The following is a 27,771-nucleotide window of genomic DNA, read 5'->3' as shown; positions in this document are numbered from 1 at the left end:
GATCCTCAATTGAGAAAATGCCCCCATAGGACATTTTCTTAATAAGTGACCAATAAGGGAGAGCCCAGCCCATTGTGGGTCATGTCATCCCTGGGCTGGTGGTCCCGGGTTCTCTAAGAAAGCAGGCTGAGCAAGCTATGGGAAGCAAGCCAGTGAGCACCTCCCTTCCATGCCTCTGCATCAGCTCCTGTCCCCAGGATCCTGTCCTGTTTCAGTTCCTGTCCTGACTTCCTTCAGTGATGGACTACAATGTGAAGTGAAAGCCAACTTGCCTTTTTGTCATGGTGCTTCCTCGAAGCACTAGAACCTTTGACTAACACACACACACACACACACACACACACACACACACACACACACACACTCTTGCAAGTGCTCTTGCAAGATCCAAGTTTTGAGCTGAGCTGTGGCCCCTTTATGATCTATGCTGTCCTCTTAAACACAGAAATTCAGGGGTTGACTGTGTTGTTCCCTGAGGACACTGTCACTTGTGTATGACAACAAGTGACATGAAAATGTCAGTGTATCCCCAAGCTGCAAGCATCTGTAATTTACTTCTGCTTGAGCAGGGCTTTTAAATGTGCTCGAGAATATTTGCACTGACAATGGCCATGAACAGGAGTGTTTTGCAGAGCAGGCAAATTTGCTTTGTGCTTCTTTGAGAAAACAAAGGGAAACCAGCAGTCCGTCAAGGCCAAAGTGATAGAAAAGAATGCGCAGCCCTGGCCTTGATGAGCTTCTGTAGGCATTGAGCTCTCCAGGGACTGTGAAACCCTCTCTGTGCAATCCCACCACCATCACCCCCACTCCCAGAGTCAAGGCCTACAGCAGCTCTTGGTTAGATCATTTGGACTGAGGGAGTGTTTTTAAAAAAAGTCTCTGTGTTTGCCATGCGGATGCTCAAAGCTGTCATCCCAGCCCTCTGGAACAGAGGAAGGAAGATTGCAGGGCACCCTGGGCTGTATGGTGACTTCAGAGTCAGCCTGGCTCTGTAAGTGAAGTGCTTGCTGCACAAGCATTAAGACCTGAGTTAGAATCCTCTGGCACACTGAAAAAGTTGGGTACAGTGATACTTTCTTACAATGCCAGAACTAGTGAGGTGGCACAGGAGGATCACTGGGGACATGCTGGAGAGCCAGTCTAGTCAAATGACCAAACTCCAGTGCAATGAGAAACTGTCTCAAGAAGTAAGATAAAGCGGGATTGAAGAAGACACCAGATATCACTCTGGTCCCTGCTCAAAGGTGTGTGAGCACAATACACATAAACACACACACACACACACACACACACACACACACACACACACACACACACAGAGGAGTCTACGGAAAATGTTCCAATCCTCCAGGTCTACCCAGGTGAAGGCTTTCTGAGATGATAACTGCGTAATATTTGGTTTAACTATCTCTCTCAAGCTAGGCTGTGAGATGATCCCGGGATCACCCCACACAAATAGAATCTGGAAATGCAACGTGCATGAATCTAGTTCCCACTAGTTAGAATACAACTGTCTGTGTGAAGATAGATTTAATTCTGTTGTTGTTATTTATTTTAAAATTTATTTATTTTTATTTTCATGTGCATTAGTGTGAGGATATCAGAGTCCCCTGGAACTGGAACTACAGACAATTGAGAACTGCCACGTGGGTGCTGTGAATTGAACCCGGATCTTCTGGAAGAGCAGCCAGTGCTCTTAACTGATGAGCAATCTCTCCAGTCCCTGGACTCTAGTTCTTTATGTTTGCTTTTAGAAATTTGGAGGTGCCAGAGGACAGGAAAGATGATTTTTTGCTTGGCTTGGGTTTCTTTGCTCAGTTGTTTGGTTTTGTTTTATGTATTCATCTTAAAATAAAACACGAGGTGGACCACATCTGAGGAACAACAGCTGAAGTCAACTTCTGCCCACCCTGCCCTCCCCCCACCAGAGGGGGTGGCAGGGATAAACAGTTCCCAGTTCACTTTTGTTTCAGAGTTTATAGTATGTGTATGAGTGTTTTGACTGCATGTGTGCATGCAGAGGGTGGGGGTGCTGGAGGTCAGAAGGTATTGGATCCCACAGAACTGGAGCTACGGGCGGTTGCGAGCCACCGTTTGGGTTCGAGCCACCGTGTGGGTGCTGGGATCCAAACCCAGGTCCTCTGCAAGAGTGACCAGTGCTCTAAACTGCTGAGCCACGTCTCCAGTTGGCATTTTGGACAGGCATATGAGGTTGGGCTCTCCTTAAAGCCTCTCTGTGCCACTTAGCCCGGATCTATCCAGAGGATCAAGGCCCACAGCTTGATTTCAACATCAGCATAAGCTGTGGATGATGGCAGGATTGGGGCAACGACTCTTCCTCGTGCTCATTGGTTATGTCCTGGCCATCTCATGCCATCATGACACTGTGCTGAGGATGCCCTGGGGAGAGACGAGTGCCCTGTGTGGTGTTCAGTGTGTGGGCTCAGAGCCACTGCAGCCGCTGCCAGCACCATCACTGCCCATACCATCGCCTAACGTGGGGAGGGGCCTGGGAGCAGTCAGTGCTAGTAACTGCTGAACCATCCCTGCAGTTCTGTTTCTTCTCCCCACCCCTTGAGGTAGGGTCTCATTATGTAGTCCTGATTGTCCCAGGACTCACTATGTAGACCAGGCTGGCCCTAGAACTCACAGACATCCACCTGCCTCTGCCTCCCAAGTGCTGGATGAAAGGTGTGCGCCACGACTCAGCTTCCGGTCCTATTTCTTTGAATGCGTTCTTTGGAGTCACTCTCTGTGTGGTTTCCCCAGCACTATAATTAGCATCTTAATTTATAGCAAACTAGCTCAGATTAGTATTAATTTAATTACAACAGTGGCCCAAACTTGGCTTTCACATAGCTCCATTCTCTTCCTGGAAGTGTGTTATTGTTACACAAATGACAGCTTTGTATACTATGTCTGTCAATGCAAATTTATAATTATTGTTTTGTGTAATTGTCTTTTAAATCATATAGACGAAAAGAGCTACACACACAAATTGTATTCAAACTGTATTTTATAGTTTCCCACACAGCTACACTTAACAATTACTCTTTGGTTCTATGTTTCCTTTCCTCCTCCTTTACAGTCTGTCCTTGTTCTATCTCCTTCTCTGACTCCTATTCTCTGTAGCCACCTGTGACAAAATACCCAGGGAAAATCACTACAAAGAGGAAGGCTTCTTTTCGATCTTGGTTTCAGAGGGCTCAGTCCATGGTCATTTGGTTTCAGTACTGTGGGCTGTGGCAAGGAAGGACATCATCATGGCAAGGATAGTGTGTGGGAGCAATGCCTCTCTCCTCATGGTAGCCAGGAAGGGAGGAAGGGAGGAAGAGAGAGAGAGAGAGAGAGAGAGAGAGAGAGAGAGAGAGAGAGAGAGAGACAGAGACAGAGACAGAGACAGAGACAGAGAGAGAGGCAGAGGCAGAGGCAGAGGCAGAGGCAGAGACAGAGACAGAGACAGAGACACAAAGACAGAAAAACAGAGAGAGAAGTTTGATGAATCCATCTATTCAAACTTGGCTCTACCGTCTACATTCTACTAATAATACTATCAAAACATGGCCAGTGAGATTGCCCAACAGGTAAAGGTGCTTGCAGCCAAGCCTGATGACTGAGTTCAATCTCTGGGACCTACACAGTTAGAAGGAGAGAACCAACTCCCATAAGTTGTCCTCGGATTTTCACAGCATGCCGTGGTGCGAGCATAAAGTGAGACCTTCTACACAGTGAGAGCTGGTGCTGGGTTCCTGGAGTCCAGAAGGAAAGAAGTATGCCTTCTCATCAGCAGACACCTGGTGCCAGCCTCTCTTTGTTTTAGCTGTGGTTTTTATCATTTTCTGATTTATGAATCATTGATCGTCTGGCTACGGTTTCCACGGTGATCCTTAACCAACAAGACCATTCAAGAGGTGTCCTACTCCACCCTTACTAGAGGAGAAAGTTCACTTGAGTATGTGCTTCAGCCTCAAGCAAGGGTAAGTATTTTGAGTTGGAAAGCTGAGTCCATGGGTCTTTCTTCAGATGGGAAAACTCAAGACAGGAGGAATTCCCTGGAGTCTATAGCTTATTGTGTGTGTTTATGAGTATGAGAGTGTGTGTGTTGGTCAGAGGTCAACTCTGGGCACTATTCCTCAAGAGCCATGCATCTTTATTTTTAATAGAACATCTTTTATTTATTCTTTCACTTCATACATATAAACAATGTATCTTGATTATATCCATTCCCCTCCCCCAGCCCCACTAATCACCCTCAACACATTTGTGTCCTCTCTGAATTCAGTTACTGTTGCCTGATCTACTTGGGTAGATCCTGTGCAGGTCTACAGAGGTAGCTGTGGTAGTCTGAATGAGAATGGGCCCCAGAAGCTCATGTTTCAATGCTTGGTCCCCAGTTGGTGGATTATATAGAAAAGATTAGGATGTGTGTCACTGGGCATGGGCTTTGAGATTTCAAAAGCTACACCAGGCTCAGTTTCACTCTTCCTATCTCCACCTTGAGGGTCGGATGTAAGCTCTAGGCTACTGTTCCAACACCGTGCCTACCTGCCTGCCACCATGCTTTCTGCTATGATGACCATGGACTAACCCTCTGACACCGAAAGCAAGCCCACAATTAAATGCTTTATTTTTATAGTTGCCTTGGCCGTGGTATCTCCTCACAGCCATAGTAGCCCTAAGACAGTAACCACAGCTGCAGTGAGTTCACTATAGCCATGGTCTGGCATGTCCTAAATACAGCATTTCATAGCACTTCTCATCCCGTCTATGACATTCCTCCCTCCTCTTCTTCTGCAAGGCTCCCTAAGCCTTGACACCCATCTTCGTTTCTGAAACGGAGGTCACACACTGGATTGGAACTCTCTTAAGCTAAACTGGTGGCAGGTAGCTGAGATTACAAGTGTGTCCCTTCATGCTTTTTAAATTTGTTCTAAGATAGTATCTCACTATGTAGTCTGGCTGGCCTCAAACGCAGAGAATTCTGTCTGCCTCTGCCTCCCAAATACTGGGACTGAAGGTGAACCACTATGACTGGTCCCATGCCCAGCTTTTTTTAAAATGTGGTTTCTGGGACTTGAACTCAGAACTCGGGTCCTTGACCTCAGCTTTTTAAAAACAAGGGTGTTAGGGACCTGCTTGACACTTGTTTGCGCATCACTTTATGGACTGAGTCATCTCCCGACCCTACTAGGTACCTTTCCATGGAGAGCTGCCTGGCTGTGGTCACACCATGAAAGGGATTAAAAATAAACTGCTCTCCACCAGCTTTATCACGTAGAACTCCAAAGGCCCCCAAGCAGGGCATCTGGCCTAATTTCATGTTCTACCCAACACTAATGATGTTCAGTCTACCAAGTAATAATTCACATTGAAAATAGACTCTGGGAACCTCTGTGACCCTCCAGTCTTTGTTTTGGAGGCTGAGTCCCACTGAGCCTCAGTATTAAGTATATCTGGCATATGATGTCAGGTGGCCCCACAGTAAGATGCCACTTTCCATATAATTGAAAACATTTCTCTGCAGCCACCAAGAGTGTAGACACAGAAATGGAAAGTGGTGGCAGTAAAGAGACTATCACCATGCTAGTCAGAGCCAGGCGGGCACACAGAGGCGGCTCTGGGAGGATGCAATGGCATCTGGCCCTGCGGAACCAAAGACCAGAAGGCTGCGGTGAATAGAAACAAGCAGGGGAAGATACAAGGCCTCCAGATCCAAAGTCTGGCTGTGATCCTGGTCTGCCTTTCACTGGCTATAGAAACCCAAAACCTAGGCTGAAGAGCACTAGCTTAGTAGCACAAGGGCCTCAGTTTGATTCCCAGTGCTGAGGAGAGAGGCAGCCTAGCTGAGTTTGGGAGTTCCAGGTCAGTGAGAGACTGTCTTGACATCAAAGATGGAGGGAGGCTGGAGAGATGGCCCAGTAGGTAAAGCCATGTAAGCCTGAGGGCCAGAGTACACAGCAGAGTGTCTGTAACCCAGCTTTCCTATGGTGAGATGAGGGCCCACGAGGAAGTCCACAGAAGCTAGCCTGGTAAACACAGGGGCAAACAAAGGACCCCGTTTCAAAAGAGGAAGGTGAAGACAACACCTAAGGTTTTCCATTGATCTCCACCCATAAGCCCAAAGGTACACACACACACACACACACACACACACACACACACACACATTCATAAGCAAAGTTTTTTAAAGGTTGATAGTGCTTGAAGAGACCCACACTTGCACACACACACTACAAACTACACACACACACACACAATCCCAAATGCCACTTTTCATTGTTCCTTGAACTCATTTGACAACTGAGATTAGCTTTCAGGGAGCTGTGTTAAATAAACTAATGAGAGGTAGTTAAGAGAACCCATACAGAGAAGGTGCAGAAGCACCGGGTCTCCTTGGGTGGGCTGGGGACAGATAGTCTACTGGACACCCAATGCATGATGCTGAGGAAGGAAGGGACACACTTGGACCATATAGTACTGGAAGCATCAACACTCCATGTCCTTCAGAGACAAGAGTGTCTGTCCACAGGGGTTAGGCTTGGGCAAACCAAGTCAGCCATGCATTAGCCAGGAAGCATGAAGTCCCACCCCTCCCACACTAGCTGGGTTCCTCTGTGTGTGTGTGTGTGTGAGGGGGAGAGAGAGAGAGAGAGAGAGAGAGAGAGAGAGAGAGAGAGAGGGAGGGAGGGAGGGAGGGAGGGAGGGAGGGAGGGAGGGAGGGAGGGAGGGAGGGAGGGAGGGAGGGAGAGAGAAGCTCAAGGCATCTTCCATTGCACTTTAATCAAAATTCCATCATCACAAGAGCTCTTGTGGCATACAATGTCAGGATGGGCACGTCAACTTGGTCCTACAAATGGAACATCCATGGATCCACACTTCAAACATGTATGAAAAATAAAATATATAATATTTATAGCTTTATAAATCTCCCCAGTGAATCACTTTCTCTTTAAAATAAATTATGATATATGATGCAGTCTGGAGTCACTAAGCAAGTAGCAGCCAAATGACACCTGTTTTCTCCAAAGTTCGGGATTGGGGGAATACTTGATGGGGACAGTCAGATGCTCAAAGGAACCAATGTGGCTTACAAAACAAGCTCACTCTTCACAGTGGGCTGAGCATCAAAAGAATATGGGAAGCTTCTAATAGCAGTTCGGGTTTTTTTTTGTGGGGAAGAAAGTGAATCCCCAAACCACACCGAATGTTGTAGAAGCTGCAAATGAACTTTTGGCACCAGATGAGACGAGCAGCATTTCAAAGCCAACCCAGCGATGATCCTTAGAAGCACGGGTCTGAGAGGTGGCAGAGGGGAGGGGAAGGCTGTAGGGGACCTTCTCCATGGGTAGTCTCTGCTTTGGGGACAGTGAGGATCGTCTGAGTAGCTGGTCCCCCACCAGCTGCGATTCCCTCAGAGGGAAAGACCAGAATACACACACCCACCCCACCCACCCACACACACACAAAAGACTGAGGGAAAGACCCTTTTGCAGATGGGGGTAGCGTCTCTGCAATGCGTTCAGTTGAAAGCCGGGATTTGCTACACACACAAGGGACACAGGCCACCCCAGTAGGATGGCCACACAGCCATCAAAGGGGACAAACAGGAAGCACGTATGGGACACCAAGGATCCAAAAGGACAGGTAGGACTGGGCTTCACTAGCATCTACAGGGGCTGGAGGAAGGGCTCACAGAGTTTAATAGAAACGGCAGCAGGAAGGGTTCAGGACTCTTCCCAAGGGATTCTGGTACTACCCTCCCCCCCCCCCCCCCAAAAAATGACAAAATCGTGAGAAGGAACAAATGAGCTTAAGACAAGGGTGGCCACACAGCCTGCCTTGGAGGCTTCCTAGGAATGGGCTTTGGTTCTTTTCTGTTCAGGCCAGAGGTTTTAGCTGAACTCCTCAGAACAGCCCCATCGTGGCCTTCTGGACAGGGAGAAGGTAGCTACAAATCCAGGAGACGTTCCTCACAGGTCTCCACAGGCCACTTAGAAGCCCCTCCAAACACGTCGACGTTGTTGTCCACCCACGGGATGATGTTTCCAGGCATGTTTGTGGAACAGTTGGCGATGTTGATGATTTCCTGTGCCCGGAGGACACGGTCCCATATGTTGAACTGGCTAAGCTCTCCCACAAAGGCCTGTGTGGCATCAAATCTGCCTCCCACGGTGTCCTGGAAAATGGAAGGAGACACTTTGGGGGCAGGCTCACAAGCAGAACTGGTCTCCTGACTCTTAAGGGAAACAAGATGGAGAGAACCATGGATTCTACAGGTCCTGAAGCCCCATGGCATCTGAAGTGTGGGAAACGGGCTTCAGTCAAACCACCCAGGTTTACATAGGGGAAACTGAGGCAGAAGGGAAAGACAGTTGCTTAAAGCCTGATTCTCAGACCCTTTCAGGGGAGAAGTAGTGGAAAAGCCGAGGAAGGAGGCCATGAATGAGACTGCAAGCCTTCAAAGTGCTTAGTAACCATTAAGCCATCTCTTTCCTGCCCAGGACCAGCTGGCTTCTTTGCTGCCCCTCACCTAGATAGTCTCCTGGGTCACCTTTCTTCCCATCTTCCCTCCTCACCACCCCTGCAGGTACCCTAGGTGCAAATGCAGGGATTCCCAGGAACACTGGAGATGCCTTCCTATAGTGTTTACCCTATAAGGCACCTGGACATGACTCACTATATAACCCTGTGACTACCCTGTATCTTTGTCATATACCTCATTAGTTTATCTTGGGCTGTGCTGCCAGAGAGCTTGCTCACGGGGCTGGCTGTCAGGACACAGTGGCAGGGTCTGGGAGACGAGAACAAGGGGATCCTGGGAGGTTGGGTTGCACAGTCTCCTTTGCTTCATCCCTGAGAGAGTACCCACCTGCTCCTGCCCCAAGATGAGCACACCCCCTGGCTTGATGGGGTGCCAGGGTGCCAGGTTCTCCCCAGTGCCGAGCTTCTCCCCATCCTGGAATGCTTCCCACATGCCATCTCGAGTGGTCCAGGTGATGCAGATGTGGTGCCACTTGCCATCACTAACAAACAGGGGCAGCTGTGCAACCTGTGGGTATCAACATGCAGGTGAGGACTTGCCAGGTCTCAATTCCATAGATTTCTCTAGGGAAGGGAATGGAATGTCACCTGGAGCCCTAGGCTACTCTTCTTTCTACCACCCAGGATTCTTTATGGGCTCTTCTCCCCTGTCTTGGTGGCAATCAGGAGACTGGGTGAAGCCTCAGGACACTGGGCATTCTTTGTTCTGGGCCTAGCTACAGACTGGCCCTCCCATGCTAGCCTGAGCTCTCTGTGTAGACCTGATCAATAGCACTCAGGAACTTGTGTGTGTACCAGACCTCGCCGGTGCCAAGAGAAGGGCAGGGGGTTCCATGCATGTGTATGTCCGTGTAGTACAGGGGTATGCGCGTACAGACCCCACACTCAACTACAGGAATGCCCCAGCAGCCTGTGAGCACAAGGCTGTGCTAGCCCTGTTGTTACTGTTGGTCTCCTAGCAACCTGAAGTCTCCCTCCCAGGAATTGAATGTTTACAAGAGGTCTAAAGGGAGCAGAAAACAAGGCTCTCAGGAACTACAATGTTAGTTAGAACAATAAATCCATAGCTCAGGGAAGTTGTTTCTGCTAGAAGCTGCAGAGGCTCACTCCACAGAACTTTCAACTTCTCTGTGATGCTCCCTAAGTAAACAAACTCCACCAGTGACAGTTTGGTAAAAAAAAAAAAAAAAAAAAAAAAAAAAACAGGCAGGCAGGGGTCTCCTCTGCACCCACCCCAAATGGAGGCTCAACCTGGGGCATCTACATCAGGGGCAGCCATTCAAATGCCAGACTAAGCACATTTTTATTGTGTTGAATCTGACTTCAGGAGAAGAGAGACAGGGTTTTACTGTGAGCTACACGTTGACTTTAAATTCACAGTCAACTGCAATAGCTCCACAAGTACTAGAAGAGTGTGCCACTGAGCCCAACTAGGTGGCTGAATGACCAGAGGCTCCAAACTAGTATTTCAAGGAAACCACACTCCTGAATGTCCATGGAAATGGGGCATCTGCACTGGGAAAGGCAAGGCTACAGAGCAGAAGAGAAGAACGGTTGCCAAGGGCTGAAGAGAGCTGGGCAGGAGTTGGCTACAGTGGTGAATGAGGAAATGTGACAGTGGGACACGTTTGATATTTTTATTGTGGTGTGATTCTACAACTGTATGAATTTGTCAAGACCAGCTAAAACTGAAACATACATTTAAAAGGTCAGTTTTGCTATGTGTAAAATTCATCTCAATAAATATGACCCCTTTAAAGAGTATGCCTACACTCCCACATGGGTACCCTCAACCAGAGCATCGAGGGAGGACCACGCGGACTGCCTGTACATGTGGAGTCCTGCTTTCCTACCCTTCAACTCCTTCAACACTCGGATCCTCAACTGCTTCTTGGCCAGACTCAGAGCTCAGATCTCCAGGGGCTGCAGATATGCTATGCCATGCCCATCCCATTGCCTGCCCTCTGGATTGGGACAGCCTCTCCATGATGAGGAGGGCAACCACCACAGCCCTGGTTGGGAGGTGAAACAGACTATGGTTGACCAGGATCTGCTCTGTGTGTTACCATAAGTCAACTAAGGGCTGACTTCTTCCAGTGTCTGCACCCTTGGACATCAGGATGAAGTTCCAGCAGGCCTCACCTTGTCGTTGATGAGCAGCTCAATGGGATTATTTCCCCATTCTATAAGCACAATCTCATTGGCTTGCCCAGGAACAGCATAGGAGAATGGCGTGCCGATGCCTGGCGAGGCACTGGACCGCAGCCACAGGCAGATGGTGAAGGCGTAGAGCTCGGGCAATGTCTTCTTGATCTTGCCATACAGGTAGTTTGTGCGGAGAGGAAGGGACACTTTGAATGCATCTGGTGACTTGAACGCACTGTTGCCTGGGTAGAAGGAAAAGGGGCTATTGCAGACTAGCCTGTCCCAAGGGCCCATCACCCAGTGGACCAGAAGCACTTCAGCTCCTGAACAAAATGCCCAAATCCAGCAGCCTTAGGGACAGTCCTTGCCTCCTAGAAGCTTACAGTCTGGGGGTGGGGGAACAGACCAAAGCCAGTAGAAGGGAAAAGGGATGGGGAGGACATTGACTACAAGAAGACTAAAGGTGGGATAAAGAACCACGAACAGCCAAGGACATGAGAAGGCCTGTGGGTTTGCTCCCCCACATCCGGCCTGTTAGGAAAGGAAAAGAGGCCTTGGAGCTAGAGAGATAACCCAGCTGCTAAGCCCACTTGCTGCTCCTCTGGAGAACTCTGATTTGATTTCCAATAGTCACATGACAATTCACAACCATCTGTATCTCCAATTCCAGGGGTTCTAACCTCTCTTCTAGCCTGTACAGGCACTGTACATACATGGCATATATACATATATCCAGGCACATACATATAAAGACAAAAATTTCTTTTAGAGAAGCCTCTTCATTCCTATGTATCTTTGTGTAAAGGCCTTGCTGCATACCCTGTAGCCCAGGCTGGTTTTGAACTTACACTTCCCCTACCTCGCTTAGCAAGTATTGAGTTTACAGATATGTACCACCACAGCCAGCAAGAGATTTCTTTGTATCTACAAGTAAACAACAAAGACACAGAAAGAAAAACACGCAACTCCAGTCCTTTCTGATTGCCATTTTCTAGTCTCAGTCTCAATGCTTAGAAACTGGAGGAAGGTTCTAGAGAGAAACTGGATTTAATGTTCTTGTTCTGTAAGTCAGGAGAGTCTTGTTTCCTCCCATCTTTCCTTGAGCTACTCTGGCTTCTTTCTTCCACAAGGGCCGGCTTTGAAACCCAAGGGACTAGAGCTTGGAGGAGGAAATGTCTCCTGAGGACCTGACTCTGGATAAACACTTGTGAGCAAGTAAGCCTGCATCACTTGTCACAGTAAATGATTAGCACTGCTCAGGTAAAGGTGTCAGGCTTGAGGCCTTGACACTACAGCTTTATTCAGAAGTGGCAGTTTGTCTCAGACCCCGTTGGGGAAACCTTTTGCCCCTTACATGACCTTTCCTTCTCAAGGAGGACTGCATTGCTGGACTGTTTTCTGTAATGTGGACCCAGGGGGAGGCAGATGCTTGCAAAGGTACCCCCACCCTCAGGCTAACACCTGGCCAGACCTTTAGCCTTTCCAGACCTTATTGGTAGTGGTGAGAAGCTCCCTTCCTCCACCTCAGGTTGTCCTCATGTACGAGACACTTCTGAAGTCTTTGCAAACAAATTCTTACATGGCATGTAACTTTAAGCATAGTCTTGATTTAAGCTCAAACTGATGTAATAGTTGTGTTAGCCAAAGTTTGCAAGGAACCAATGGATTCTGTGAGTGGCCATAGGGCAAGCTTTCCTTGTACACAAGGGTAAGATCCTGCTAGTGAAGGCACCTCATTATTCTTTACTAACCAACACCACTTTTTAAGCACCTCTAAAGGACCAGACAGCCTTACTCCATCATGATCTTCCAGAATGAAAACTTCCAGGCCTTATCTGAAGAGGTCTCCTGCACAACTCAGTAAGAGTCCAGGGTCACCTTTCTGGTCTTTGGATTTTTCAGCTAGTGTATGCTCATGCCCTTGTGGCTGTGTAGTCTCTCTGATTCATCCTGACCTCCCATGGTAGGCACCCCTAAGAACAGGCTGCAGACCTGCTGAGCATCTGTCCAGAGCTAGAAAGACCTGGCCATCTCAAGCACCCAAGGAAGCAAGCCACAGTAAAAGCCAGAGCATGCCCCTCATTATGCTGAAGAAAAAGAGAAAAAGAACCAGACAACACCCTCTCAAATTTTGCAGGTTGTACTGTCAGAGAAATGACTTGTCCAAGGACACACAGCTACTGAGCCAACAGGACCGGAAGTCCCTCTTTCCACTATGTACAGTCACCGGTGCTTAATGGTGACCGTGCAAATGGCCATGTTCTTAATGAAGACATCATTATCTAATAAGGAGAAATGGCTGCTATGTTTGCAGGTGGGCAGGCTTGCCAATTTAATAAGACTCAGGGTCTGTAATATCATTAGGTCGGTGACAACAGATAGGTTTAATTAGAGCTGGAGGAGCGGAGAGGCAGAGAAGGAGGCTCTAGCCTGAAAAGTGGTATCCTTTATTTGAATAAAAACAGCTTGGAGGTTCAGAGGAAACTTAGTTAGAACCAATTAAGGAATTAAGAGGCTTGACCAATAAATCAGAAGCTGCAGGTGGTGGACGAGCCTAAGGAGGGGGGCAGGCACCTGGGGCTTGAAGGGAGGGGGCTCTAGTCTCGGTGCCAATGCTGATTTCAACACCCAATCAGCTGTGCCTGACCAGCTGGCCCGGACTCTGAGCCTTTGCAAACGAACAGGTCTTGCAACCAAGAGAAGTGGGCATCCCGGGAACGCAGGTGCTGTGCAGTGTCAGTAGCTACCTGCTTGACTCTAGAGAGTTCCTGATTAGCAGGGATAAAAGCCCATTTCTCCTCTGGGATCACTACCAACCTTCTCAGATCTGCAGAACTCAAAAGCATCATTATTGCCTCACCCATACCTACCATGGATAATAGAAAATACAGAACCCACAGGTAAGCATCCGGCTTATAACTGATGGAGACTGAAGGACCACGGGACAGAGACTCCCCAAAGCCTGGCCACACGGTGGAGGTCCACCTCTATTGGGCTCGGCTGGATGCTTCTAAGGAACATGGTGGAGTTCCCACTCATTGTCAACTTTGGGGGCTGGGCATTTCCACACCCTGTACAGTGGACACAGAACAGAATGAGCACACACTCAGAAGTGCCCAGAAACAAATGGCTTACCAGATGGTCATTTTCCTTTACAACTCATTCCAGAGCTGAGTAGGTGGGACACAAGGAAAAAGTCTAGCATTCCTGTGATGGGGGAGTCAAAGGGAAGTCTGGGACTGGAGATGACAATTAAGAACACTTGTTGGTCTTGTAGAGGACCCAAGCTCATCTCTCAGCACCCACAGGGTGGTTCCCAATCATCTGTAACTCCAGTTTCCAGGGGATCCAACCAACACCCTTTTTTAGGTTCCATGGGCACCAGGTATAAATGTGGCATACATATACATGCAGGTAAAACACCCATACACATAAATTAATTATATATGATATATATATACACATGTACATATATGTACTCATATACAAAACATATATACACATGTGTACTATACACACATACATATATGTATACACACAGAGTTTGAAAAGGCTTAATGGACTCCTTCCTCTAATCCATATTGTACAAGAAGCTTGGCTCTTGTAGGGCCCAGCATCCCATGGTCCATTCAGTTGTAAGCTTTCAGTAATAACTAAGGGGCACAATGTGGTTACCAGAACCAGCATGGCTGGCCCTAAACCATGATTTTTCCTTCCTGGCTGTGAGCATACAGGCTGAGAACATGTGGGAGAGCTATTAAGTAGCAGCTCCCAAGTAACTGTTCCACTGGCCTGGAGTCCGGGAACAGAGAATGGAGAGGCTCAGGTTTCTGCCCTTGGGACACGTGTCTCAGGGTTCTTTGGCAAGTATCCATAAAGGAGACTTGTCTGCCTGGGAAGTGAGCATTTCCTTACCTGTGAAATGGGTACACTGCCTGGCACTAATTCCATTCTCTGCCTCAGAATTCTACTGACCTGCCCCCTTGTCGGCCAGCTGACCACTGTGTTATTACTGTGTTCACTCCATGGTCCTGTGTGTCCCAAGGATCCACTATGATTGTGGTGGGGTAGGCGCCACCCTCCCTCTTGTCAGACAAGAAAGGCATCAGAGGCAGTAGTTTTGCCTTTGACAAAGGCTCTGAGACCTAATGGCTCTCCCAATACCATCTAGCAGCAGAAGTAAGACAGAAGAGACTGTCTTGAAAACTCAAGAATCCATGTCAAGCCAGAGATGGTAGCACATGCCTGTAATCCCAGCATTTGGGAGGCTGACCTTGGAGGATGATAAGCTGAAGACCAGTTTAGGCTATTAATATAAGATGCTTTTTTAAGAAAACAAAACAACAACAACAACAACAAAAAATTAAACAGAATCAAAATCAAATAGGTAAGCGACACTGCTCATCCTTTTATAAGAAAGGCAAGGGAACTAATAGAAAATAGGAAGGGGACATGGGAAACCTGGGACTCCCAACAAAACAATATCCCATTGGCCCATTCCCTGCTCCATCTGACCCTTCTTTTCATTATGAGACTCACTGGACATTTTCTATTGGACAGTCTCATATCAGTCATGAAACTGAAAGTGTCTTTGTTAGCTTAGTGCATCTGAGACTATAATTCTATACCCTCTGCCACCAAACCTAAAACATCACTGGCTACCCAGAGAGTTGGGGGGTTGAGACCACAAACTGAAGCATCTAGGACCCTTTATCTCTCCTCCCTTTCCATCTCTAGTGGGAGAATCTTACCCACCACAGCACGAGAATAGAAAAATAAGCAGAGTCTGCTGTAATGACTAGTTAAAAAGAGACTGAATTGCCCATCTGGAAGGAGGTCAGAGGTCAGGCTGTTGATCCAAGCTAGTCCTCAGTTCCTTTGTTTTCCCAAGGCAATGCTGGTAGGGCTTGGGGCTAATGACTACTCTGTCACCTTTGTCATTTACACAGACATCTGAGGATCATCTCCATGTTGTTGCCACCACCACTGCTTCATTGTTGCCCACACATGGAAGTCCTAGGTCTGCCCGGTGTGGTAAAAAGGAGGCCACTCTCAGACAGAGCATCAGGCGCCCAGCACGTACCTCGCTCCAGCTCAGTCACCCTCTGCAGCAGCGCGTTCAGGGTACTCTCTGTCTTCTGCCGGTGAGCCGATGTCTCATTGTGGAGCTGGGACTTCTCATCCTCCAGCTCGGCCACCTTGCGCAGCAACTGCCTCTCCAGCTCCCCGAGCCTCCGCTGGAGCACCTCTCGAAAGTCGCTTGGCAGTCCGGCATTAGACGCGTTTGTGCGGAGCTGGAGCTTCGGAAGGGCGGGAGGGGGACATATTCAGGCCAGCTGAATAAAAACTGTGGCACGAGGCTCCAATGACCCAACCACACAGCGAGAGACTTCCAACGCAGCACTGAATGGTGCCAGTGGCTCAAAAAAGAACATTTTTCTGATGCCTCTTTTTTTTTGGTAGGGGAAGCCTTTCAAAGTCAGATAAAAATTACTTTGCTGCAATATTTGAAACTTGTGAATCTCACTTCTTCTCTTGAAAAGTTGCTTTAGTTAACATCTGTAATTCTATGTCATAGAAAGCCCAAAGACACAGGCAAGATTTTTTTTCAAGCAATTAACCAATGGTACAGTGAGCTTTCATCTAGAAATGAACACGGTCCCCAATTTCCAAAATGATACAGGGTCAAAGTGCCCAGAGATGCCCCTGGAAAATGACGGGCACAAGACATTACTATTCTAACCTCCAGAAAGCTTGGATTTTGGGGCTGTACCCAAATCCTCACTTCCTATTTCTCTTACTCCTCTGCCATCATGCCGGCTCAGAGGCAGTCTGCCACCGTCAGCCACCAGCCCTTGGCAAGCTCCTGTACTCTGTGCCCCAGTGCTCCAGAATATAAATTGTAGAAAACAGGACCTGTCTCGTGCTATTCTCTGTTACAAGGGTTAAAATTAAATAATGTGCCTGAGCCACATTTAGAACTCAAGAAGTGTTAGCTCTTACTAATCCTAATGACTCATGGGATCTACAGATGCTGGAAATACTGTATGCAGCCATTAAGCCAAAAGAAACCCTCCAATAAGTTAGCAATAATTAACACCTGTAATTTAAACATCATTTTTTGCTAATAGGTATTTTGATAAACGCTGTTAACAGAAATGTCCACACTTCTTAAACAAGGTGGGAAGTAAGATGAAAATTAATTGAAGATTTCTCCCCCAAAGTTCCAAACTGTACACGAGAGAAGACAGCGGGATAAAGTCGGTTCTCCTAAAGTCATGGCAAAGGGCACCTTAAAAAAACGTTTTGACTCGATGAATAGAGGTGTCTTTGAGGTTACTAAGGGGCTTGTTCACATTTGGGGGGGTCTCTGGCTTTCCCCCTCCACTCTCCTGCCCATCAGTCAAACCCAGTCCTCCCACTCCCCGACCCAATTTGTCAAAGAAAACACCAGATGCCCAAGGGCAGCTGACCTCCGGCGACAGGCTCTCAGCACTGGGCACAACCAGCCGGGAGCGTGTCCCGCGCCAGATCGCGGATTGCGGAGATTTGCAAGGAGAGAAAACAGGCTGCCAGGGTCACTGGGTATTGCCCTCCAGGCTAGGCTGTCTGGGTTCAATAACCAAAAACCTAAGTTCAGGGTAAGTCTAATAGGTAAGTCCCTGCGCGACGGGATGGAGGTGGGGGTGAGGATTTCATCTTTCCCATCCGACAAGGGGACAGAGGAGGGCAGGGATAAGAGAGGCCGTCCCAGTAATGTCCAGAGGGAGCAAGGCTTGCACCCCTGATCTCAGCTCTCCCCAAGGATGGGCGTGGGCGTACCCACCCCTCAATATCCTCTGTCCCACGATCCTGGGGCCACCACCCGCTAGAAGCCTTCGCGCGCGGCTACCTCGAGACTTTCCAAGCGGTCTTTGAGGGTCTGCAGCGAGCGGCTGAGCTGCTCCACGACGTGGCCCGGGTCCCGCGGCAGGTCGCCCATGGTGTCCTTGCCCGTGGCCCCCGCGCCGCGCGCCTTGCCGCCTGCCAGCCCCTCACAGCGGGCCAGCTTGCCGGTGAGCTCTCGGATGGCCTCGCGCTGGGCACCCAGGGTCTCCTTCTGCTGAACGACGGTCTCGCGCAGCTGGAGCACAGCGGCTCGCAACTCCTCTTCGGGGCTCATCGTGCCGCCCTGCATGGGCATCGCGGGCAGCGGACAGCCGGCGCTTGCGGCTTCGGGGGGCAACGCGGTGCACACGAAGCGACTGCCAGGTATCGGACTGTCCTGAGCTCCTCCCGCGGCCACGGCGAGCGCCACGCCGGCCGTCAGCAGCGCCAGCATCTCGCTGACCCGTGTGCTCACTTCAGCATGAGTCGCTGGGGTGCCGTCTGGGCGCCTTCGCGGCCGGCTACGTCTGTCCGAGCGCAGCGCTCGAGGGAGCCGCTAGTAGCGCCGAACCGGCAGCACAAGCGCCGCCTGCCGTCGTAGAAACCTGCTCTCAGCTTGGAGCCGGGTTCTGGCCGGAGCTCGGCCCGCGCGCCCTTTCTTAAGCTTGGAGGGCGGGGCCACATGTGCGTGGGGCTCGAGTTGCGTCTTCTGATTGGTCCGCCCGCGTGCGCGTCACCCGGAGGGCGGGGCGGGGGCGCATCTCTAAGCGGGCCAGACGCCTGGGCTCTTGCGTGGGCGGTGTTCCTGAGGCGCGAATGCGGGGTCCTTAGAAAAGGAAAACTGGAGTTCAAACCGGTCATAGGAAGCGTTGGCGGGTCTCTCTCAGGAGTCCCTCGCGGGGCTCGCGGGCAGAGAAACCCGGGGGACACCCTGACGCCCACGATGAATGGTGATGGCACGGCTTCCGGCGCCGCCTGAGAAATCCTGACCAAGGTGTGACTCCACTTGCCAAAGAGGATTTCCCCTCGCGGAACTCGAACCCGGGTCTTCCACGCGACCCACCCCGGCGACCGGTGTAGGTTTCTTCAATCTGGACGCGGGAAGGAGCCGCGCGACGGCCGGTCGCTAGCAGAGGAGGACAGTCTGGAGGTGTCTCCAAATTCCAGGCCCAACCCCAGAGAACTCAAGGGGAAAAAAAACCCAGACCGGGCTGGGGAGAGGAGGAGTCCAGGATGGTGCAAGGAAGGGAGGGGATGCTAACACAGGTCAACAGGACACCTTCTTTCTAGGCATGATCTTATTTATTTAGCATGACCTCAGTTGGATGAGACCATCCAACCGAGTCAATATGATGGGACCATGATGTAAAACGGTGTCCTATTCTTGCAAATAGGGGAGCCCAACAAATCCTCTTTACACCTGGAACCAGTATCATTAAAATTCTTGGAGAGAACCTAATATTAATACTCAGACCCCTCCAAAAAAAACCTGGGGCGGGTATTTAAAATCTTACCCACATCTTACAAGTTCAGAGCAGTTCTGATCCACAGCTACAGACTGAATAGATTTACTGTGAATTAAAAATGAAAATCTTTCCCCCCCTTTTTAAAGAAATCCTGTTGCAAGGTCATTAGTCACATTATCCATTCTAGCAGAAACAAATGGATTTGTCACTAGTGCACAGAGGCTGAGGTTGATTCTGAAAACAAATTGTATCAAAATAAATGAAATTATTATGATAATATAAAATAGACTGCAGTGATTAATCTCTAGAAACCAAATTCTGACCTGTTTTGCACTTCAAACAATAGCTTCTGTTATGTAAATAGTTGTGGGGTTTTCAAGGACAATGTTGCCAAATTATAACGAAAGTTCTATTCATGAAAAATCTCTTCAAGGATTAAAACCTACAGGCAGGAAATCCAGTTTACACAGGAGCCAGAGGACAAGGGAAGCAATGATGCTTCAGGTAAGAATATTCATCAGTGGGAAAAGTATGGTGCAGATTGGGGGTGGGGTGGAGGTGATGAAGAGAGGGCTAATGTCTTTGTTAGTCTGTCCTCCACAAGAAGTTAGTTACTCCTTGTCAATTTTGACCTTGGGTCTGCAATTTCTCTCTAGATTCTTTTTTTTTTTTCTTGGCTACTTGGAAATTCAAAAGTTCAAGTAAACCCACACAGACACAGTTTGCAATAGTGAAGGTAACAAGACCTCAAACCACTTTCCAGAATAGTACATTCTAGATGACATTGTAAAGCACTGTATCCAGGCATAGTCAGAATTATCCAGATATAGGCATGCTTCTTGAAGCTTGCACTCACAGATTTGATGTTCTTTTACTCATAGGCCAGGGGAGATCTTAATTGGGTGTGACAATAGATTATTATTGTTCCTATTTAGCTCTCTAGTCCTTTCATGACATGGACTAATAATTCATATTTGCAACTACTTGAAGCCAAGGCTTGTCTTTTTAATAATTAAATCAAGTGTATTTCCAGAATTCTAATTTCCTTCTGGACAAAGAAGGCAATGCACAAGAAGACATAAAAATAGTATAGATCCCCAAAATAATTGCTCTTAAATTCCTTACAAGAGTTTCCAATATGAGAAGTATCAGTGAAGTTGCCAAACCCCAGATGGGAAGACCCAGGCACTGAGGATGTTATTTTCTCTAGAGACAGTAAAATTCAAGGGCTGATGCTATTTGGGGTTTTATTTTGTTTTCCTGGTACAATGGAAAAATCTGCTGGTTTAGGAATGAGGCCTTCTAGTCCCAATGCCAACTGTTACTAGCTAAGTGATTTGGGGCAAGCCATTTTCTCCTCTTTGGACCTTGTAGGGAAGATGAGGCAATTAGCATCAACTCTTTAATGGCCCTCCTGGCTTTATTCAAGAGCTTGGTAGTTTGGGAAGGAAGGAATCAAGCTTCCCTGTGATAAACATTACAAAACCTTGGTTTTCTTATGTGTGTGTTGTGATCTGCCTGTAGCCACCGCTGAATATGGAAGGGGGGGCTGGTTGTGTAAACAGCAGGTAGACTTTCATGCAAAGGAGATGCTGTGGCTGTGATTGTAACCTATTCCTGACATCATGGGAGCACTTCCTTGATTTCCTCCTCACAGCACAGAAACTGTCTACCCGACAGATCCTGCATACATGACTCATGTTACCCATGAGCATGTCTGTGCAAGCGACAGAGCCCAGGGGCCCACAGATTTTCTGCTACTTGAGAAAGTCGTGCAGATCTGCAGCCATGAATCACCGCCACCTAATCACTTAGTGTAACTGATGCAGCAGCATAGTAACCACCCACTCATTCACTATGTCTGCTGGTCCCAGGTCAGCCCAGGGAGCCCAGGATGGACTTAACCCATGTGCTGGGAATCCTGATGAGCTCATTCTACCCCCATTTTATTGTCCCATCTGTTTGGCTCCCTAGTTCTTCTCACATGCATTTTTATCTTGGTCTTCTGGGAAATGTGCTAATTTCCACCACAGTGTCAGAGGAACCCATCTTATACTGTTTTTTTTTCTTTTCTTTTCTGCATTTCCTCCCCTCTCTCTCAGAGCCACTTGGGAAGTCAAGAATGGGGGTGTGAGCTCAATAGCACAGAATTCAAGGACAGCTTCCTGCAAACATGACTCAGGAACTGTCCTCGGTGCTGAGTTTCAGTAGGGAATTCAGAATGAAATGTGTGTGTGTGTGTGTGCTTGTGTGTGTGTGTGTGTGTGTGCGCGCGGGCACCATCATGCCTGCATGATCGAGCGTATGTGCATAGGATTCAGTGCTGGAGGTACCAGAGGATCCTGATTAATCCCCTTTTATACATAAAATGCTAATGCCCTTTTATGAATGTATTTTTCACTAGCCCAAACTGACTGGTAAACTGAAAAGAGCTTCAGTCTGGGGTCAGGCAGCTCTTGTTTCAATTCCAGTTTTATAACTGAGAGTGTAGCTTAACCTCCCCGGACCTTAGTTTTCTCATTTCTAAAATTAAAAGTAAATTTATGAGTAAGCATTGTTTCTCAGCTTGAGTGAGACAGGGTTTCCGGACATGTTTAGCGTATAGCAAGCACACAATAAATGCTAATGTACTTTTCTTCACTGCAGCCAGACCTGAATTATATAAGTCCTATTAAAAACAAAATTAAAATTTCCCTTTATTCTGTTCAATATCCTTTAGGACTAAATACAGGAAGAGTTTGGGGCAGCATTAGCCATCTTCCTCTGAGAGATGACAAGGACTAAGAATTCCAGAAAAATGTACAGATTTCAGCAAGTAAAAGGTGTGTGTGTGTGTGTGTGTGTGTGTGTGTTTAATACAAATCATGGTAATATTGAAATTTAACCAAGTGTACTATTTTGCATCCATGCAAACTTGGCATCTATGTAAAGGAACCCCTCTGAAAGATTTGTTGTATTTAACATTTCAGCAAATGAATTTAAATTGCTATGAAATCTAAGAGAGGTCTGCCCCTCTGATAAAGTAAAAATTTTCTTTCCTCAGTGCATCTGGCTTCTTCCTGAAGCTGATTCTCGGGTTTAATTTTGGAGCATGTGATAGGAAACATTGACTTTCAGAAAATGTTCCTGTTCAGGAGTGTGTTACGAGTGAGGAGATAGCCATGGTTTGGGGAAATGTAACTCCATTGATTTCAACAAACAAGTGAAGGCTTGATGACACCTTCTGATTTCTAGCAATAGAATAGGCTACCAGGTAAACCAGGAATAACTGCTTCGGTTGGTTTCTAAAGGAAATGGATTCTGGACAGTGAGCTCGCTGGGGATGATGTAACTCAGTTGGTAGAGCACTCGCCTAATATAAAGCCCTGAGCTTCACCCCTAGCACAAAAAAAGACCCCTTGAAGTTGGTTTGCTTTGAGGAGATTGAAGAGCATAGTCTCTCGATTTCTCTATATTTGGAAACACTAGGGATAATACTTCTTTTATATGCCAGTTTAAAAGTTACAAAATTGGAACTGGGGAGATGGCTTGGAGGTGGGGAACTGCCGAATATGCAAATGTGAGGATCTGAGTTCCAGTCCCCAGCATCAAAGTAGGGTGCCTACAGGAAGATGGAAGGTGGAGACAGGAGAATCTCTGGGAGCTACCCTAGCATGCAAAGCAGTAAGCAACAAAGAAACACTGCCTCAAACAAGGCGGAAGGTGAGGACCAACCTGGGGTTGCCCTCTGACCTTCACACATGTGCTGCACTGCACACACACACACACATACACACACACACACACACAGCACAATTGACCTAATTCCTAATTGTGACAAAGATTTAAGCTCAATATCTCCTATCATTTAGATACACAGACAGTTTGTATGGACATTGGAGTTTTAAAGATTTATTTTTTGTTTTATGTATATGAGTGTTTCTGAGTGTATGTGTGTGCACCCACCACTTGCACAAAGGATCCCAGGTCAGAAAAGGGTATAGGATTCCCTTAAACTGTAGTTACAGGCAGTTTTGCTTGTTTTTTAAGACAGGGTTTCTTATGTAGATTTGGAGCCTGTCCTGGAACTTACTCTGTAGACCAGGATGGCCTTGAACTCACAGAGATCTACCTGCCTCTGCCTCCCAAGTTTTGGGATTAAAGGCATGCACCACTACCACCTGGCTAGTTACAGGCAGTTTTAAGCTGCCCTGTGGGTGCTGAGAACCAAACCTGGGTCCTTTGCAAAAGCAGTAAGTGCTCTTAACTACTGAACTGTCTCTCCTGCTTGTATGAACATTTGAAAGTCTAAGCTGGAAGCAATTCTGTAGAAATTTGAAGACTAGAAAAAAGTTTAAGAAAGATTAAAAGGTGATATGGCAACTTAACAGCAGAGTCTTGGTCAAATTCAGGCCTTTGATCTTCAGTGAAGGTCTCTTTTCTCTGTACTACCTCTTAACTTATTCATTAACCCTGGAAATACTTGTCTTCTCTTCAAGAACAACTTAATTTAATACGAGTAAATTGCCATCAGTTGCAATAACCCCTTTACTATAATTCTTCTAGAACTCACTGAAGCATTCGATATTGTTGATTAGGTTTAGTTTGTATTAAAACTTCCCATTGTGGGAGCTGGGGAGAGGCTAAGTGGGTAAAGACATTGCTGCCAAGCTGGAACCATCTGAGTTTGGTCCCTGGGCCCCACATGGTAGAAGAAGAGAACAAACTCCTAAAAATCGTCCTCTGACCTACAAATATATGCTGTACACACACACACACACACACACACACACACACTTAATTTTTTAATAAAGTTTCCATTATTGGTTTCTATGTTATTGTATTCTTCTGACTCTCTTCTTTGCTTTTTGTGCCTTCCTCCTTCTCCCTCCATTCACCCCTCCCCCCTTCCCTCCCTCCTTTCCTTCCTTCCTCTTCAATACACGTGCCCATAGTTTAGTGGTCCATTGCTCTCTCATTTCTCTCACTATGTTCTCTACCTTTACAATTTTATGCTTTTAATTATCTTTACTGGTATTGATCTTTAGTAGGTCCCAGGATATAATTAACCAAGTGTATGTTGGCCATCTCAAGATTTCAGTACCTGAATCTCTAACCCATGTGTCCCCAACTAAATCCGTTGTGCCCTTATCCACTCCTTGCATGTTTCTCCTGTGTTCTGCATCTCTGGTATCTGCATCTCCAGTTTCTTCTATGTCAGCTCCATTGGTACCATTTCTACTCCACTAGTTTTGTTCTAAACTATGCTGTTGCCTCATAACCATGTTTTCTAACTCAGCATCCCCACTGGTGCTCATGTTTCCTGGAGTATTTTACTCTTATTCTCAGATACCACCAGTATTTCCTTATATACATCTGTAAACCTCTTGATCTCCTTCATTCACTCCCAACCTACCTGTTCAACCCTTGACCTACCCTTTAATCTAAGTCAAACAAACTGATGCTTTTCACAACCAACCCACATACTTACCTCCATTTCTAGAACCACAAACCCTTGGTCTTTCATGGCTATGTTTTACATGTTACTTCTTCTAAACAGTTCACCTTGGGGCTGGAGAAGACGGCTCAGCTGTTAAGAGTGTGTGCTCCCTCCAGAGGACCCAAGTTCAGATCCTGTCCATGTTGACCTCACAACCACCTGTAATTCTAGTTCCAGAGGATTCAGGGCCTCTTTCTGGTCTCATATATACATATACACCCACATATACATGTGCACATATACACAGAGAAACATACATGCACACGTTATTACTAATAAAATAAATTTAGAATCTGTCTTGACTTTCCTTGGCCATAATAAAGGATAATAGTTTACTGGAGAGTGTCCTGTCGTTCAGGCCTCTGCCTCATTATCGTTTCTACTGGATTATGAGCTCCTCATAGCCCCATCTGGGGAATGACAGATGTCGTTCTTTTTTTCTTTCCATTAATATCTGTTGGAAGTCATTGTTCGCAACTATGATAGTGCTGTAAGAAAGAAACAAAGCATTTAACATGTAATCTGTCCTGTGACTATAGAGAATAATTCACTGGTCTCATGGAATTTATATTTTAATAGAGAAGTTAGGACTAGCCCTTGAAACAGACAAGGAAAAGGGTGACAGGAAGTTGTGGTTTAAGTATAAAATGTACCCTCTGTTCCCACCCCTGTGTCAAGCACTTCATCCCTAACTTGGTGGAGCCATTTTGAGGGGGTAGAGCCATGCTTTAAGTGGAACACTAGGGGTGTCCTGGTTCCTTCTGTGCTCTCTGACTCCAGACCACCACAAAGTGAATAGGCTATTCCCCTCATGCTCGCACTGCTTTCATGTTCTGTCCAAGCACATGGAGCCGAGCACCCATGAACTGAATCCACTAAAACCCTGACTCAAAAGAAGTAAGTCCCCACCCTAAGACATTTCCTAAGTTGTTTTGTAACAGCAAGGAAAAGATCTAACATAAGGGGCATTTGGAGGAGAAGGTGAAAGAAGGGACAATTACACCCACTTTGGAAAAACAAGATATGTAACTAGTCATCTCTGACTTACAGACTTCTCTTCCAAATCCAGTTGCTGTTTCCAAGGATACCTCAAGATAAATTTATCTCATTTCTAGTAGGTATCACTCACCTATCATCTGCAACAGAGATAAGGTCATTGTTTTGACCAAAGACTATAAGAATGATCAAACTGAATAGTAATAATACTACATTTTTAGCTGAGCAAGATACAGTGGGAATTTCTCTCCTAAATGTCTATGGGCTTCATCATTTCTGACATTTCTCCATCTGTGCACTAGGATGGCAGCACCCTGCTAACAGGGATGCAGGCACTAGCATCACAAAACCTGCAGGCTCTTTACTTTAACTCTTGGCGGGGTTGAGGTGAAATTATAAAAGAACAGACATCTCTCCCTGTACTTTTAGAGGTTCTGAGCCCAAAGCATATTTGAAATGAGAGGGTTTGACCTAAAACAGGTTCTCCAGTAAAAATTAAACAATTTAAAGCAATAGATTAGGATCAATGTAGCCTTGGACTTTGAGGAAACAAGAAAACCCGCTAGAACAGGTCATTTTATTTTACTTTGAATATAATATCTTTATATGTATTCTTTAGAATTTTATGCATGCATATAATGTATTTTGATCATGTTGGACCCCTTCTTCCCCTTTCCAAATTCTCCCAGGTTTGTTCCCTTATCCCGCTCTCAACACCATGTACTCTCTTTTAGTATTTTTAAAAATTATCTATTTTATTTTATATGTGTTGGTGTTTTGCCTGCCTACATATCTGTGTGAGGGTGTCAGATCCCCTAGAACTAGAACTACAGACAGTTGTGAGCTGCCATGTAGGTGCTGGGAACTGAACCCGGGTCCTGTGGAAGAGCAGCCAGTGCTCCATCTCTCCAGCCTCTCCTTTAGTCTTTTAAAATAGCACACTGAGTCCATTTGCACTGCTCCTCTGGGCAGGAATGTGGGGCTAGCATGGGAAACTTAGCAGGGACCATACCCTGAAGAGAAGGGACTCTTCCTCCACTAGCAGCCATAGACCGTCAATATGAGCTAAAATTCACACGGCTAGAATTCTGATGTTCACACGTAAGATCATCTCTTCCTAGCTGTCCTGGTTAGCTTTAAGTGTCAACTTGACACAGCCCAAGAGAACTGTGTTGTTACAAAATAAATAAATAAGTTAGCCGAGTATAACTGGCTCTGTAAGCTAGCAAGCCCAATCCTCCATGGTTTTGGCTACACTTCCTTGGCTGCCAAGTGAGTTCTTTGGTCAGTGGGAAGGTTGCATGGGAGAACAAGCAGTCCTGCCTTGCAAGTTCCTGCCTTGACTTTGCTCAGTGGTGAACTGTAACCTGGAATGTAAGCTGAAATAACCCTCTTCCTCCCTTCCTCGCGTCTTTTCAGGGCATTTTATCACAGGGGCAGAAAGGAAACTAGAGCAACAGCTGAATGAAAAATGCAACGAGATTGCAAAGTTCACACTGCCCGTCTGAGAGGAACTGGGCCATTACCAGCCTCCACCAGGAAAACATGTTCATCTGTGATTCAGATGTCCCGTGGCCATCCCAGCTCATCCCCGGACCACGTGAAATGAGAGAAACCCTTCATGCGCACCACGGCTTTTGTTGCAGAGGCAGCTGCTCAGCTCACCGAGCTCTTTCCTTCTTTTGCTCTGTGATGCAGTCCAGCCTAATGAGCAGCCTTTACGAGCTGAAGTGGTTTGAAGGGTGTTTCCCTTCCATTTAAACATCCCTAAATACATCCATTCTCCACATAAGGTTCTCTTTCCTTTCCAACAAAAATCAATCTTTGTTTAACTTCCCAACTCAAATAAATCCCACCTTTCTAAAAGTGATACTGTATAATGATTGTTTTTAGGTCTATCTTCCAGAACACTGTATAAAGTGGTTAAAGGGTTCTGAGAACAAAGGCATAATACTGTACTGTAGCCTTGAGTTTCGGGGTTTGACAGATAAGGTCAATTTAATGCCAAAAAAAATCCTATGGCATACGAAAGCCAAAAGAATCTGAGTCAATGTGTGATATTTGAGGTCAAAGCTTTGACTCCGTTCTTTTTATTGTATCTCAATTTTTCCCTTGTCTTCTTCGTTCTAAAAAGAACTCACTCAATTTATAAACCCCAAGAACAAAATAAATTTGCATTAAGTGCATTACTCAGAGCTACAAACTGATGTTTTGATGCTTCATCTTCATTTTTAAACCAGTAAATGGTATCATGAGTCCTGGTTTGAGAACTGCCAA

The 27,771-nt window shown here is 46.7% G+C and overlaps 1 protein-coding gene and 1 long non-coding RNA gene across 4 annotated transcripts; one reads left to right on the top strand and one right to left on the bottom strand.

Annotated features, from left to right (window-relative positions):
- Positions 1-6,761: 6,761 nt before the first annotated feature.
- Positions 6,762-18,193, bottom strand: Nptx2 (neuronal pentraxin 2). The gene is made up of 5 exons (XM_005079925.3): positions 17,579-18,193; positions 15,770-15,986; positions 10,684-10,928; positions 8,870-9,049; positions 6,762-8,176 (listed from the first exon to the last, which is right to left on the bottom strand). The coding sequence occupies exons 1-5, from the start codon at positions 18,005-18,007 to the stop codon at positions 7,949-7,951; spliced, it is 1,299 nt and encodes a 432-aa protein (XP_005079982.1). The 5' UTR covers positions 18,008-18,193; the 3' UTR covers positions 6,762-7,948.
- A 127-nt stretch (positions 18,194-18,320) lies between these two features.
- LOC121141819 lies at positions 18,321-27,364 on the top strand. Of its 3 annotated transcripts, none has more exons than XR_005878754.1 (4): positions 18,321-18,547; positions 19,453-19,523; positions 21,739-21,841; positions 26,914-27,364. It is a non-coding gene; the product is annotated as an uncharacterized LOC121141819 (long non-coding RNA). The 3 variants fall into 3 exon arrangements; XR_005878755.1 differs by having other exon boundaries at positions 18,321-18,703; XR_005878753.1 differs by lacking the exon at positions 21,739-21,841.
- The last annotated feature ends 407 nt before the right edge of the window (positions 27,365-27,771 follow it).

This window comes from Mesocricetus auratus, unplaced genomic scaffold, assembly GCF_017639785.1.
Source record: "Mesocricetus auratus isolate SY011 unplaced genomic scaffold, BCM_Maur_2.0 Super-Scaffold_100008, whole genome shotgun sequence".
Lineage (NCBI taxonomy): Eukaryota > Metazoa > Chordata > Mammalia > Rodentia > Cricetidae > Mesocricetus > Mesocricetus auratus.
Note: the sequence above shows the minus strand (reverse complement) of the source record. Positions and strands in the feature narration are given on the sequence as shown.

Bases quoted from the DNA above. Each gene is read 5' to 3' on its own strand.
- Nptx2 (XM_005079925.3), bottom strand. From the start codon at position 18,007: ATGCTGGCGCTGCTGACGGCCGGCGTGGCGCTCGCCGTGGCCGCGGGA. The intron at 15,987-17,578 runs GTAGCCGCGCGC...GCCCTTCCGAAG, and splicing joins ACCGCTTGGAAAGTCTCGAG to CTCCAGCTCCGCACAAACGC. The intron at 9,050-10,683 runs GTGAGGCCTGCT...TGATACCCACAG, and splicing joins AGCTGCTCATCAACGACAAG to GTTGCACAGCTGCCCCTGTT.